The 15,334-nt window shown below is 31.7% G+C and overlaps 1 protein-coding gene across 1 annotated transcript; it reads right to left on the reverse strand.

Moving 5' to 3' along the window:
* Positions 1 to 10,921: 10,921 nt before the first annotated feature.
* LOC107632059 (uncharacterized protein At4g22758) lies at positions 10,922 to 12,767 on the reverse strand. The gene is made up of 2 exons (XM_016335696.3): positions 11,870 to 12,767; positions 10,922 to 11,359 (listed from the first exon to the last, which is right to left on the reverse strand). The coding sequence occupies exons 1-2, from the start codon at positions 12,102 to 12,104 to the stop codon at positions 11,166 to 11,168; spliced, it is 429 nt and encodes a 142-aa protein (XP_016191182.2). The 5' UTR covers positions 12,105 to 12,767; the 3' UTR covers positions 10,922 to 11,165.
* Between the last annotated feature and the right edge of the window lie 2,567 nt (positions 12,768 to 15,334).

A 15,334-nucleotide genomic window follows, 5' to 3' on the forward strand; every position in this document is an offset into this window, starting at 1 on the left:
AGGAAGAGGAAGAGTATCAAAAATGATTTTACCCGAAGGAGAAGAGGTATCACCCGATGTACCAGCTTCCTTTAGCTGGATAGCTCGGGCAACGGCATTCTTCTTAGCCTACCAAACTCTCTGCAGCGCGTTCGAGCCACAGTTCATCTTTGCTACAAAGGATAAAAACAAGCAAAGAAACTCAAGTCATATAACTCAGACATAAGCAACAATAATATTCAACAAAGAAAAGCTAACTACCTAGTTCGGTACGAACATAGCTTGGCTTTCCCATAAAAAATTTCTTCGTGTCAAGATTAGAAGCTCGGCTCCAACACTCATGGAAAAAGGCCACTACACACTCCTTTACTTCGTCTAAGTCCTCAAGATTATATTTAACAATGTTGGGAACTTTCTTCCAGTACAAGCTAACTTGAGTTCATCCTTCTCGTTCAAGAAAAAAGGTCGAGCACCATCTAAAGATCGGAACTTGGAGAAATAATTTTTAAAGTCATGAGATGAATCATCAAAAATAGAGAACACTTTTCTCCCCTGGATAGTCCGGAAAGAAATCAAATGTTTTTTAGAATTAAATGATTTTGTAAGTTGAAAAAGGTAAAAGAAAATCTTAGAGAATCACGGAAGATCGAGCTCCCAACTAACCAGCTGATAAACTTTCATGAAACTCCAGGAGTTAGGGTGAACCTGAGAAGGGAAAACTCTACATATACGAAGGATTTCTAGCTCAAAGTCAGAAAAGGAAAGACTCACTCCCAACCTGGTGAAAAGGCATTCATACATGAAAACGAAATGGCACTCTGACTTGTCAAGTCGAGAAAAGCAATTCCTATCCTCAGGATTAGGGGCCACTATCTCGTACTCCTCCTCGTCTTCCCTCCCCTTACAAAGCCTATGCTGCCTACGAAAAGTCTTTATATACTCGTTATCAACTACGGGGACAATAGAAAGAATAGTAACATCTACCCAATCTAAGTTAGATGAAACTTTGGTAGACATGTTGAGAATTACAAAACGAGACATAAAGGGTTATACCTATAAAACAAAAGAAAGTAGTCACTATAAAAACTCACAAGCTACAAATCAGAAACAACAATACGGCACACAAAAGAGGTCAAACCATCCTCAAGAATGGGACTTTCATGACTTCATCGTGTTTTGCTAAGAATGCGAAATGACATCATTACTTAGACTGAAAATGATACCATTTGTGTGCAAGACAAAACCCTAGAAATTCAAAGAAAAAAAGCACAAATTCACAAATTCAGATTCTACCATAAAATTCTACAAAACTTTCCATCAGATTCTACAAACTCTCAAGAGTGATGAAGATTCATAAAAATAAGGAAAATGGAAAAGAATAAGAAAGGAAGGAACTTTTTTACAAGCAATCAATAAGTACCCACATTTGCAAAAAAAAAAAAAAAAGTCTTTCATAATAACGTAAAGAACATCAATCAAGCAAGAAAAATCAACCTTGTTGAAAAAGAAGTAGCCACAACAGGTCACTATCCCTAAATGTCTATCAAACTCCAAGATTGATAAATCTGGGATGAAGGTTGAACAAAAATAGAATCACAATAAAAAGAGATAAAAGATTGAGAGAAGACGAAGTAGAGTACATAAACTGAAGCGAAAAAGAGAAAAGAGCAAGTTATTATGCTTATATATAGTTATTAGGGGCAAAATAGTAAAATTATCCCTCATTTAATGACACACACAGTTACTAAGGTAACTAAAAAGACGTGCGAATGATTACGAAAAGATGTAACGTTTAGATTTAAAAACGCGTCGAGCACCTGAACTAGCGCCAAGAAAGGTGGTGTATCCGACGTAATATGATGAAGACCATCATAAATCAAGACCCACTTTGAGATGCTTGAACCCGAACCCATGAAACTCAACCTCAAACAGGGGGACTATTCATACCCTGACCCAATACAGCCAGACCCAAAGTGAATAAAACCTAATCTATAGACAATAGTCAGGTCGACACCAACCCGACCTCATGAAGGTGAGTCGTATCGACGTTAGACTCGGAATTACTTATCCGAATAAGTAATCAATCCCTACAATCTCTCCTACTCATCTAGAAAGGAGATTTTAATAATCTTCCTAACAAAAAGGAACGACTACTCACGATCAAAGGTGGAATGACTTTAAAAGACGGTTATCGGCTCTACATCTACACTTATAAATACCATGATATCCTCAGGTATAATTCGAACCCAAACTACTAAAAAATCTACTTAAACCTTACTAACTTAAGTATCGGAGTTTTTTGCAGGTATCACCCCACCTTTGCTCACAAACAACTTAGACAAATTTATCCTCGTTGGAGAAGACGCCAAACAAATTACTTAAAAGCGTTTGGACATCACGTTCAAGTCTAAAGTAACCCAGTTTAAGATAATTCTCGAAACAATAACTAAAACTTAAATTCACATTTTTTTAAAAATAAAAATTGATTAAAATTAAAATTATTTGGTATATTAAAAATGTAATAAAAAACAAAAAACAAATCACTGATGTAAAGAAAAAGAGTTTGACAAAAGGAAAAGAGGTAACACCGATTTTGCAGTAATTTGAAAGAGATTATCGGTAGTGATAAAAAATAGTTTGGTAAATAAAGAATAAAAATATAAAACTAAATAATTAAATTAATTTCTAAATCAAATGAACTTTTATTTTACGTAGTTAATTCTAAACACAATAATTTGTTTATTAAAAATGTTACATATACACAAAAAAATCATTCATTATATATTTATGTATAAATTAATATACGTGTTGTTTAACTCATTTTTAATATGTATTTATATTTTATATTTGTGGCTGATTTAATTATTCGCAAGGGATACGAGTTTTTTACCTTACCCACGGATGACATGGGTAAAACTCAATGATTATTTACCGTTAGAGTATTCTTAAACCATAAAAATCACAAAATCTCTCAAATTTCAAAACTCAAATCACGAAACGAAAAAGGGGAGGACTGGACATGAAATTAGAATTTTCTTACCAAATTGTTAGATAGATTTTGTAGTGAATTTCGAGATAAACGTGTGGCCGCTGATGACTCGTCAATCGGAACTTCGAATCGAAAGTTATATGAGTTTGAATAGGAGGTTAGGGTTTGAAGTTTCTTCTTTTTCCCCTCTGTGTTTAACGTGTTTCCCTTGATTTGGGAAGGAAGAAGAGCACAGCTCTTCAGTTATATGGTGATTTGGTTGGGCCTTGGGTCCAATACAGCCATACAGGTCCGGTTCGTTTAGTTCGGCCTGTTCGACCCAATTTTGAGCCAAATTTTTTAAAATTAGTGTTAAAATTTTTATTTTAATTAGCTCTATCTCATTAAATTATGAAATTCTATTTTTTAATTTCTTTGATTAATAATTAATTTATTAACTAATTATTTACTAATTTTACGGGTTTTACATCTTTTCCCTCATCTTTCTCTTTCGTTATCATCGTTGTCGTCACCACCACCACCTTCTCTCATTGATTTATGCTTTTTCTTTTTTTTCTCTCCTACTCCTTCGTTATTACCACCACCATCATCTTATTCTTCTTTTTAGTTAAATATCATATAATTATTTTAATGATAAGAAAAGCACATAATATTTTTATGTCACGATTAAGAAATTTCAATGTCAATATAAAAAAATTTTTGTATAAAAAATTTCGGTGCTATTTTTTTTATAAATTTTATATAATTTAAAACTCTGTTTCTTCATCATCATCATATCATTTTTTTTTCTTTTTTTTCTTATTTCATATTCTCATAATTCTTCTTTTACCCTCTTAATAAAAATCTGTGTCACAATTACGAAATTTCAGTATTAAAATTAATAAATTTTTTGCATTACGGTTAAAAAGTTTTTGTGCTATTTTCTGATAAATTTTACATAATTCAAAACTCCTCTTCATCTTTTTTTTCTTCTTCTATTTAATACCACAATTCAGTGGTAACAAAATACATCATTTGCTTAAAAATAACAAAGAATTTTTTAGTGAAATAAATCTTTAGAGAATTACAAGTTTAACATTTTAACTCACTCCACCACAAAATATATTTAAATATGTTTTACAAAAAAAAATACATTAACTTATTGTAAATGACATGATAAAATGGCTGAACCTCTTATATATGAATTCAATATCACCCAATTAGTTCAATGATAAGTACATTATTTAGTTGAAAATGATACGATTAATAAATTTCTATGTCACGAATAAGAAATTTCGGTGTCAAAATAACAAATTTTTTGTGTCACGATTAAAAAATTTAGGTACTATTTTCATGATAAATTCTACACAATTCAAAACTCTCATTCTTCCTCTTCTTATTTTACATTTTCTTCTTTTTCTTCCTCTTCTTATTTTACATTTTCATCATTATTGTTTCACCCTCTTAACATGAACCTGTGTCACGGTTAAAAAATTTCAGTGTCAAAATTAAAAATTTATTGTGTCACGGTTAAAAAATTTTAGTGCTATTTTTTGATAAATTTTATATAATTCAAAACTCAACTTCTTCTTCATCATCATCATCCTCTTCTTTTTTGTTTATTTCCTCTTTCTTATTTCACATTCTCATAATTCTTATTTTATCCTCTTAATAAGAATAACAACAAATATATATATATATATATATATATATATATATATATATATATATATATATATATATATAATGCAGTAGCAACAACAAAGATGAAAAAAAATACGCTAAAAAAAGAAGCGCATAATATGAACATTTACGTTAATGGAGAGTTGGAGCATGTCTATGTTCTCGCTGATGAAACTAATTTTTATTAGATTTAAACCAATTTTATTAAATTTAATTGCTAAAAAAACTTGGATGTAGAACGAGACATGTTTTTAAGCAGAAACCAAATGCGAAAAATGCACAATCCATCCATCGGAGCAAAGGAAAAGCGAAGTTTTTGGGCGATTCTACCTTCTGGGATTCTAATTGTAAAATGTTCAAAGGTTAGTTTAGTTTTTTACTTAAATGAGAGCTTTGTTTGCTGTTTTATTTGTGTATGACGAAAAATAATGTTCACCGTTGGGTTTGACTGATTCAAAATTCAGATGAGATAGAAAGAGCAAGGTAATTCTTAACCGACAAAGAGTATTACAAATGTCACTGTTTTAAGAAAGAGGTTAATTATTAGTGGTCCTCTTGAAAAGTTGAATAAAATCAATGAGGCTGTTGAGTGTTGACAAAGACCACGATCATCCAGATTCCCTGAATATTATTATAAGTTTCAGACCCTCTCTTACTCTCACACACATGCATAGGATAGGATACATCATAAAGTGTAATACTCTTTACTCTAAAATACCATGGATACAGTAGTGTGCTTAGTTGTCTGTAGGTTGTTGCTGGCCTGTAACCTATATTTGTGGTTGCGGAAATAAAATTGAGTACATAATTTATCATGGGAATTAAATTTACTAGCTTGGAGGAACAGGTTTAGGGAACATTTCTTGTGTTACATATACACCATACTGCAGGTTGGTATCTAGTTACTGGTTTTCGACATTAGATTAACCTTACAAATTAATAATGCTCAGCTTCTTGTAAAGTGTAAACCTTACCTAGCCTGTTCAAATAGTTAATTACATTATGAACATTTATTAATTCAGGAAAGTAGTGTACCACAACAACAACCTAGTCAACCTACAAACTGGAGATAGACAATATATCATTAAAGAATCTAAGGTAGCGTTTGGTAGAGAGACAGAGACAAAAAAACTGAAATTGAGAGACAGAGACTAAGAGAGAGATTGAAATAAATATCAGTATTTTGTTTGGTGCAAAATTGGAGACAAAAATTGAAACAAGAATGAAACTCTAATTTAATTTGCACAAAGGGTAAAATTGGAATTAATTAATTGAAATGAAGGTATTTTAGGTATAAAATATTATTAAAAGTTTCAGTCTCTATCTTTAAAAATTTTAGTCTGTATTCCTACTTTTTGGAGGTACTAAAATACTGAAATTTTAGAGACAGAGACAGAAATTTTAATACTAATTTCTGGACTAACATACTGAATCTCAGTCTCTCAATCTCTGTCTCAGTACCTCAAAACAAACACTATCTAAGAGAATGTGTGAATTACTGAATTGTGATCCTCACTCGTCTAAACAAGTGGATAGTTTCATCACTTAGCAAATTGTTCAAAATCAATCTAGGGCTTCAGTTTTTGTAAAATTTATATTCAGAGATGTCTCATATATATTTTATTTTTTTGGGTTTCCAACACATTTGGACATATAAAATATTAAAAAAAAATTATACTTATTCAGTTCAGATTTCAAATAAAATAAAAGGTGGTAACCTTTGATTTTCTTTATCAGAACATTTTTTTATTCGAACTTGTGGTTCCCCTTTTTTTTAACAAATGAAGAAAAAAAAACCATATAAACAGATTTTTGGGCCATGGATTTTATGAGCATGGGTGTTTATGGTCTATATGGTGTAGTTTTTTGTTTTTGGACATACACTAAAAAGAAATACATAAGATATTTGCAGTAAGGAGGCCCAATAAAACCATACAAACTTTACAATGATACTGCCTGTTTAGGTCCAGTATTGTATACTAGTTCATCTGTCTCTCAAAATTAATACGATTCATGATAGAGACAAAACATTTAGATAAGCGATACTTTTGGCTCATTTTTGTTTTCCACACCAAATCAATTAGCACCAATCCATTACAGATATAAAATTAGCAAATGCAATTCATTTTTTTGGATCTAAACAATTTTAACAGTAGAAATAAAATATATATATTATAAAATAAAATAAGAGAGATAGAATAGTAGAGTTAAATTTAATAACATAATGAAAATAATTATGCACGATTCTGATGTATTACTAAGAACATTTTTAAATTTTAGTGAGAAATTTGTTCCCAGTTGCCACATAAGTGTATCCGTTCCTCAATGCAGCTGATCGGTGAAATCTTGCATTTATCCCCCGAATTTAATGCACGCTTGTATTCTAGCTACGCTTTGGGTTGCTCAATTCATCCCATGTTTTGGAGGGTGAAATGGTCCCTTTTGTAGTAAAACATGCATACATAAGATTACATTCTTATCAATACATGCATACACCTGGTGATCTTCATATCATATCGTTACACCACGTCTACATGCATTCCGAGAAAGAGGAGCTTCCAGCGGGTTTGAATCTAGTCATGCCGTTGCATTAGAATTTAGAATTGGGTTTGGACGCATATCAGTGAAATAGAAGTGACATGTGTGAAAATCGATGATTGTGATAAGGGAAATGTGACAGTCATGAGACACCGTTAAGAGGGAAAAATAATAATAAAAGAAGACAAAACATAAAGGAAATCAAAGTAAGCTTAAAAGAAATAGTAGAAGAGACAAAAATCAGTATTTCACATGTGATTCTATTCTTTAGTTAATTTGATATGTACTTATCTCACTCGATTTTTGATATGTTTCGATAGGGTGTCGAATCGAGTTTGTATCAAGATCTTAGTTTGGATAACAGAGAGATTCTTCTAAAAATAATAAATTCGACCCGAAAATTATTTAATAATTGTGTTAAAGTGACATGTCAAAAGTAGCAAATTTATAATGAATAAAATAAAAGAATAAATTAATTAACTAAAGAAAAACTCAATAAATAAATGAAGGTGTAAAAATTTTAAATAAAAGCAAATTAACAATAAAAATGTACAAAAAAAGAATTAAATAAATAAAAAAATAAATTAAAAGTTGGCTTCTAATACTTACAAGCATTTTTCTCGTGGCCAATGAGTAATAGCTCAACTGGGATAGGTTCCCCATACTTAATTAAGAGGTTGCGGGTTCGAGTCTCCTATCTTTGGTATAAAAATAAATAAAAAAAAGCATTTTTCTCGTGATACTCCCACATTCTATTTTGTCATTCTTAGTTTCGACCATTTTCATACCCTACGCGCAGATATCCAATCCGATCCAACCCATTCGGGTAGGGTAAGTACGGTCCGGGTATGCTTGCGGGTAGGGTAGGATACGGGTTTAGGGTATATCCTACCCTACCCGCACCTCATAACCTCTCTTATGTAATGACTTACAAAAAATAAACAATCACTAAAACTAGTTAGTTGATTTAATAATTTAGAGCATTAGTTTTTTATTTTTTATGTTATTAATATGTATAAAATTCGAAATGATTGAATTTTATATTTACTTTAAAAAAATTTGATATTTTTGCTAGTAGAATAGAATAGGGTAGGGTTTAGAATTTTAGGATACGAGTAGGATTAGGGTTGAGAGATTCTCAACCCGCAGATAGAGTAGGATAAAGTTTTAATAAAATTTTCAATCCACAAATAGAATTAGGATAGAATCCAAACCCAATCCTATTCTACCCTACCCTATCCATTGCCAGCCATATCCGTCCTATATTTCGACTTTCTATACACTATAGTCGAATGTCTTTCATGAGTCAGAATTCTGTGCTAACAGTAATAATATTTTGTTTTTAGTAGTATATGAGTATATCCTAATGTTCTTTTGCTTGTATTAATCTGCTACTGATAGTTTGGTACCATATAGCTCTCCTCTCATGATCCCCGAAATTGGAAGGACTGAGAAACCGACGTTGACTAATTCGGTAGTCGTCGGAACAAGCTATTAGTGAGGTCTTATTAGTAGGATTTTTTTCATCCTCTTAATTAATTCCAATGAGTTATTTGTTTGTGAAGAAAAACAAACATCTATCATCCTAACCAAATGTAATTATTCAAGAAAGTAACGCATGGATTGTGTGATTTAATTTAGTTCATGTTTTCCTTTTATAAAAATAAAATATAATTTACTTAGATAGACCATCAATCACACCTTTTCGGTAAACAAAAATCTATTCACATGGAAGAATACTTTAATTCTCTACTTGTTATTTTATAATAATATAATAATAATACGTTGATCAAAATAGTCAAAAGAGAAAAGATGAAAAATAAAAGGAAGTAAAACACTAAAACATAAGGATGACAGCTAAGGCGAGTCTATATTCTTGAGAAGATGTGTAAATAATTAGAAAGCTCTCTAAAATATGTATTAAACAAAATTAATTAAAAAAAAAGTAAACAAATAACATTTCGTATAGAATTTAAAACTTGCAATATAGTAGTACCAGTTTAAAAGTTATTCTACAATAATAGCTTAACATATTCTTTTGTGAATATAATGTGTTTTTTGTTCCTAATGAATACGACATGCATCACCAAATTACATGGACCCAGAATTAGATATTAATTTTGGTGGACACTGGACAGAGAGATATGAGATATCTGGCGAGAGTGTATTGTCGAAATAACGAAAATGACACCACGATTGGCATAAGAAATAGGGAAAGTACATAGATTAAGACATGGATAAAAAAAGGTAGAAAAGAAAAGAAAAGAAAAGGCTGATTGCAGGTACAACGGGAGTTGCATACCGTACCCTTCCTTTTCTTCCTTTCATTTCTTCTAGCGACAATATCTAATGAGAAATTCAGAATGTTCACTTAGATCAAACGTGTATTGCATGATAATATTTGTAACAATTTTGGTTAGTATTTGGCTAATATAAATATTAAATTATTTTTAACAAATAAATTTTCTTCTCATAAATATGTATGCAAGTTATATAATTTGTGTGTACGAATTGTGATAAATATAAATATAAAATAAGTAATTTATGTATATAAATTTTTATAAATATGAATACAAATTATTACTAATCTAAAATAATAATATTTTTTATCATATAATATTGTTGATAATTTTTTATGCATTTTTTTTTCTAGCAAGCAAGACGTACTCCTCAATTGAAAGTGAATACACTAATTGAGCGCACACAAATAGCGCTTGATAATTAAATCAAGAAAGTGAACGTGTAACTACTACGAATTATACTCAGAATGTAATTTTCATGCTTACTCATAGTATACTATTAAGTATCTACAGAGGAAAAGATATAAACATGTGTACATAAAGTTGAGTTTGTTTAATTGAAATTCATTAAGAGAATAGGATTGTGCAGTATGCAAAGAATTGGGCAGAATGAAAGAACGGCCACAAAATGAGTTGAAACTTGGAGTGGAACAGTCATAGATTCGCAAATTGTGAAAAAAGGGGTGGTGGAAACAGAGCGGAATCATGTAGGTGCAGATGCACATGTAATTAAATGCCTAATGCCCTAAATTGATTGCAACTCTTAACCAATCACATAGCTATAGGAGGGATGGAGGGGAGAGCTACACTTGGTTATGCTTGATTCTAAAATGGATTACTCTCGTCATCTCTTGTAACGAAAACACAGCTGTCACAAGCGGAGAAGATATGTCCAACACCCACATGTTCATGATGCTGCTATTATTAGTATGCTTAGTAAATTGGTACAATAATAATATTTGGCCTCGCCGCTGGAAATGTCTTTGGGCACATGATGCTGCTGCTCCTCTCATACCTTGCTTTTTGCTCCTCAATTTGTCAATTTTCTTCAATAAAATTGGCAAATTTGCGGGTACAATTCGTCCAAGTAAAGCAACCGTGTGCACAGAAACAAATATTATTTAGATTTTAGATTTCTACAAAATATTATTATTGATTTATTTTATTTATTATAAATACAAATATTTATTTTTCAAACACGATTACAATTTACGAGTTGACCGGTGTCTGAAGATCAGAACACACATTTCACAGTAAGATTAGAAAGACTTTAGTATGAGTTTGGAATAATAGTTTGTTATATTACTATATTAGGAAGTTGTGGTGTTCTAGTACGTCCCTCCTAACCCCAGCTGAGGTGAAGGAAATTGTCAACAATTTACAGATCCCAACAACAAACACGTGTTCTGACTTGAAAAAGAAAAAACAACACAACTAGCCCAGGCATTTTCACTTTGCGCTAACGGAATATTCCTCAGCATATTACACTTAACAGTTGAATAACATCAATTCTGATTCCAATGAAGATCGAAACCCTAAATATCAAAGCTTATTATTAAAATTCACTAAAGAGAGTGAGTTCCCAGGCTAGTGAGAACAAGAGAAAACCAACCAGTATAATAATAAAAAAAAAACATGAAAGAAGAACAATGATGTAAGACTTGAACGACAATGAATTCGTTGAAACTCTCAAGCACTCAGTGGGAAGAAATCTTAAGGTTGAGGGACTTGTTGAACCAGGCCTTCCAGCTGCCGCTGCCTCTGCGTGAGAGGGTGGTTGTGGTCTCACTTGCATCAGCATCTGCCACACGCCTCGAAGATGTTTCCGGCTTCCTGCATAGCATGAAGTTCCTTGCTCCGTGTGATCCAATTGTCTCCCAAGGACTCAGGGCTGCACAAACATTAATACCAATGCATAATTCAGAACCATCTCAATTTCAAACTCCAAAACCACAGATCAAGCAATTGTTTTGTTAAAACAATTTCATTCTAAGCTTGCCAATGTAGCTTTTTTTAAAAAAAAAATGAAATTGAGCATCAATGCTTTCATTAGGTACAAAATTTGAAAATTTCTCTTTTGGCTAACCTTAATAAGTGACTCGTTAGCCAAGCCCTTAACCAATTAAGGCAAAAACAAAGGGAAGAATCAGGTTTTCAAAAGAAGAATGCTTAAAACATGTTAATGACGACAAACAAAAGATGCAACACCAAGCCATGACCATTGCCAAAATAGGGTTCCAAAATTTCCATTAAAACAAATGTAAAAAATGTCAACTTGATAAAACTAGAAGCTACAACGTCAACAGAGATTCACAAACTCAACGCAGGGATACAATTACTGCAATGCTGAACAGAACATGATTGCAGGAAACAAAAAAGTTTCAGAATTTGGAGGAAGTACCATCAGATCCAACAAGGGGGCAGTAGAGGGCGAATCCGGCGGTGTCGGTGCCAAGAACAGGGAGCCTCCCCTCGCGGGCGTAGGACTTAAGGGCGGTGTCGATGACCGCCGCAACAAGGTCTCCCTCATTCACCACAAACCGAATCGGACCCGCGCTCCCAAGCACGTTGATGCTTATCAGAAGCCTCCTCACGTTCGCGTTCTGGTTGTTCTTCTTCTGCTTGCTCAGCAACATCTTTTCTTTTCTCTTTCTCTCAAATTCCTCTTCTTTTTTTTATTGAAATCAATCGAAAGAAAAAAACGAAAACAACACACGCACACAATTAAAAGAATTCACCGATCGGAGACGAATCCCTTAGCCCGGATCTGTAGCGATCACCGATCGGGTGAAGAAAAAGAACCAAAGAATGTGGATTCCCGTCGCAAAAGAAAAGGGGGGAAATTAGGGTTTGTTAAATCGGCGTGAGAGAATTCAGGGGTCGAGGCCGATGCAGCGGTAGTACCAGCCTTCCTTGCAAGAGCCGAATGCGAATGCAGATGCAGACGAAACGGGGAGGATTGCGCTCGCCCTTGAAGGAAGAAGGGGGCGCATGTAATCGCTGTTGCTTAGGGTTTCTACCATTCACAACCGATTTGAGCTTTGGGAGATGAGAAAAGAACGCACAAGAGGTAGAGGACCCAGCGTGTCGGAGAGAAAAAAAATTGAAACTTTGTTCAACTTTTCAAGGGTGCATTAGAAAACGTGGGGGAGCTTCCTTAAATAAGGGTAGCGTAGGGTTGGTGAAATTCGGAAATTTCGGATCCGGATTCGGGTCCTTAGGGTTCTAGATTTTATTGTTGTTTTGTTAATTTAATTTAGTTCAATCATGATTTTCATCTCAAATTGTGTGTGTGTGATTCTTTTCCCTTGAGATTGTGCGAGCTGAAAGACACGCAATTTTAACAAGGCCAACAAAATACTTAATTATTTACCCTAATTATTTTGGTTCATAACTTTTGTCTTGATTGGTTTATTTCCTTCGAATTAGGTTAGAGGGCGTTTTAAAGCCACTAAATAAGATATTAAATAAAAGAAATTATTTTCTTTAATATATTGAATATATACAAAATTTAAAATATAATATGTTAAGATTACTATTAGAAAAAATTTTAAATTCTTATTTTAATAAATATATAACAAATGTAATAAAAAATTAAATTTTTATTTCTTATAAAAAATTAATAAGTAAGAATATATATTAACTAAAAAATATCTATACAAAAATTTCTTTGGCAGTAATATATTTAATTAATGCCATTAGAAAATTTGTTTACAAGAATCTATTTTCTTTTGTGAATTTTTAAAATGTGTGAGCTAAAGATGCGCATTTCTACTTTTACAACGAAGCCAGTATTTAATTCATGAATTTACCTCGTCAAAATTTATCATTTTTGTTTTGATTTTTAGATCACTCATTTTCCTTTTTGATTTCCTGTGTGTTGAGGGTTGTTGAACTTGAACCAGAAACGTGTAGAAGATTACCGATTTGGTCATGTTTAGCATCGGATGCCCATTACAAAACATATTCTTTCTTAGGTTCATCGGTTCATGTGTACAGTACAGATGCTTGTTCAATTTCAAACAAACCAGCTTTCTATTAGAAGAAATAAATTTTTTTAATTGTTAAAAAAAATTATGAAAGTAAAATATGATCTTTAACTTTTTATTGTTTTCTCTTTTATATTTATTTTTTGTCTTATTTACAAAATTAATAATAAAAAATTACATTTTATCTTTCAATTGTTAAAAAAAATTGAGAAAGTCTATTTTCTCTGTTAGACCCTTTTTATTTTTATTCAGTTTTAGATAAAAAATTATATAATATGTCATAATAGGGGGAATGTCATTGCTTTGAATTTGTATTTTGTTTGGCACATATTTGAATTTAGATATAGATTTTCATAATAAAGGAATAAAACTGGTTCCATGCCTCCTTGGGCTCTACGCATTTCCATTTGAAGAGAAAAAATCTGAAAAAAAAAATTAACCAGTACAAACAAATAAATAAATAATGTAAAATAAAAATACTATATGTATATAAAAATGATTATTAAATGAATTATCATATATTTATGTATATTAATATTTTATATTTTATGTAAATAATTAATTTGATATCTAATATTTTGTATTTGTTTAATATGAATTAATATAAAAAATGTCGAAATAATGTAAATCTTATTCTGATTTTCTCTGCTTCAGTTTATTGGTAACAAATTTATACAAAAACAAGTTAATTAAAATTATATTGAATTTAATTTTAATAATCCAGCCATGTCTTTTGTTCCCCAAACGTTTAAAATCCCATCGACACTCGACAGTGGGCGCGTGTTTCGTTGTGACGCATTTGACCATGATCAGAATTCCAAAGTAGTATGCTAAGTACGCCAGAAAATTCAAGAGCGGCGTCATTAGTAGATTCTTAAATATTATTTCACCCCACTTGTATTGTAGTTGTAGAATAAAACTTTGTTTTTAAATGTTAGCCATCAATATCTGAAAATATATATTATTAATTGTGCATAGATTGGAACCCCATTTTTCCAGGCATCAAATTCCACATGGTGATGGCTTTCAAGACAGAGACTCTCATAATCATAACTCAGTTGCAAATGGATACTGAATCGGTGAATCCTATTGGGGGGTGCAATTGGATTTCAACTTTTATTTTTGTTCAATCAATCAAACTAAAACGGCGGCCGATTATCCTAAATTAATTTACAAGTAATAATTTTGTTTCGAGTATTTATTTTAAGTTTTGGTACTATAAGTTGCGACTGAAAGTCTTCGACTAATTCACGTGCTTTCTACTACCAATTAACGCAGAGCATAGTGCACCATGAATTAAATAACAAACTATCAGCTAATGCATGTAATTTGATACTTATTTTTTAAGTCAAGTTTGACATAACATTTAGCTATTAAGAAAGTGATTTAAAACTTTATTTCTACAGTGAATTGAACTAATTAATCAAAACGTTTTTTTTAATATATATTATTTATCATTTCTGTTAACGAGATTTGAACCTAGGATCAAGAAGCTTTCTTCCTTTAAAATGCTCCTGATATATTTGATTTAGTTAGATGTGATTCAAATTTCTACAGATTTTGTTTCCTAATTTCCTCCCTACTTTTTTTAAAATTGTTTTGATAAACTATTACTTTCGGTGGGTCCAGGTTCCAGAATTCAATCTACTTGTGGGCCGTACTCTGAAGCTGATCTGCATCTATTGGGCCTACCTAAAAAGGCCTCATAACTATTTTGTGGTGATGGATAAAGTAGGTACTACTACAAAAAAAAAAGGATAAAGTAGGTACAGCAGGTCCAGTAAACTTAGTTTTTTAAAGGATGTGACCCTCTTGACCAAAAAAAAAAAAGATGTGACCCTTCAAAAATATCTTGTATAAAATTGTATAGCGCTATA

This window comes from Arachis ipaensis, chromosome B3 (assembly GCF_059453495.1).
Source record: "Arachis ipaensis isolate K30076 ecotype BB chromosome B3, ASM5945349v1, whole genome shotgun sequence".
Taxonomy (NCBI): domain Eukaryota; kingdom Viridiplantae; phylum Streptophyta; class Magnoliopsida; order Fabales; family Fabaceae; genus Arachis; species Arachis ipaensis.

Bases quoted from the DNA above. Each gene is read 5' to 3' on its own strand.
- LOC107632059 (XM_016335696.3), bottom strand. From the start codon at position 12,104: ATGTTGCTGAGCAAGCAGAAGAAGAACAACCAGAACGCGAACGTGAGG. The intron at 11,360-11,869 runs GTACTTCCTCCA...ATGTTTGTGCAG, and splicing joins CCCCCTTGTTGGATCTGATG to CCCTGAGTCCTTGGGAGACA.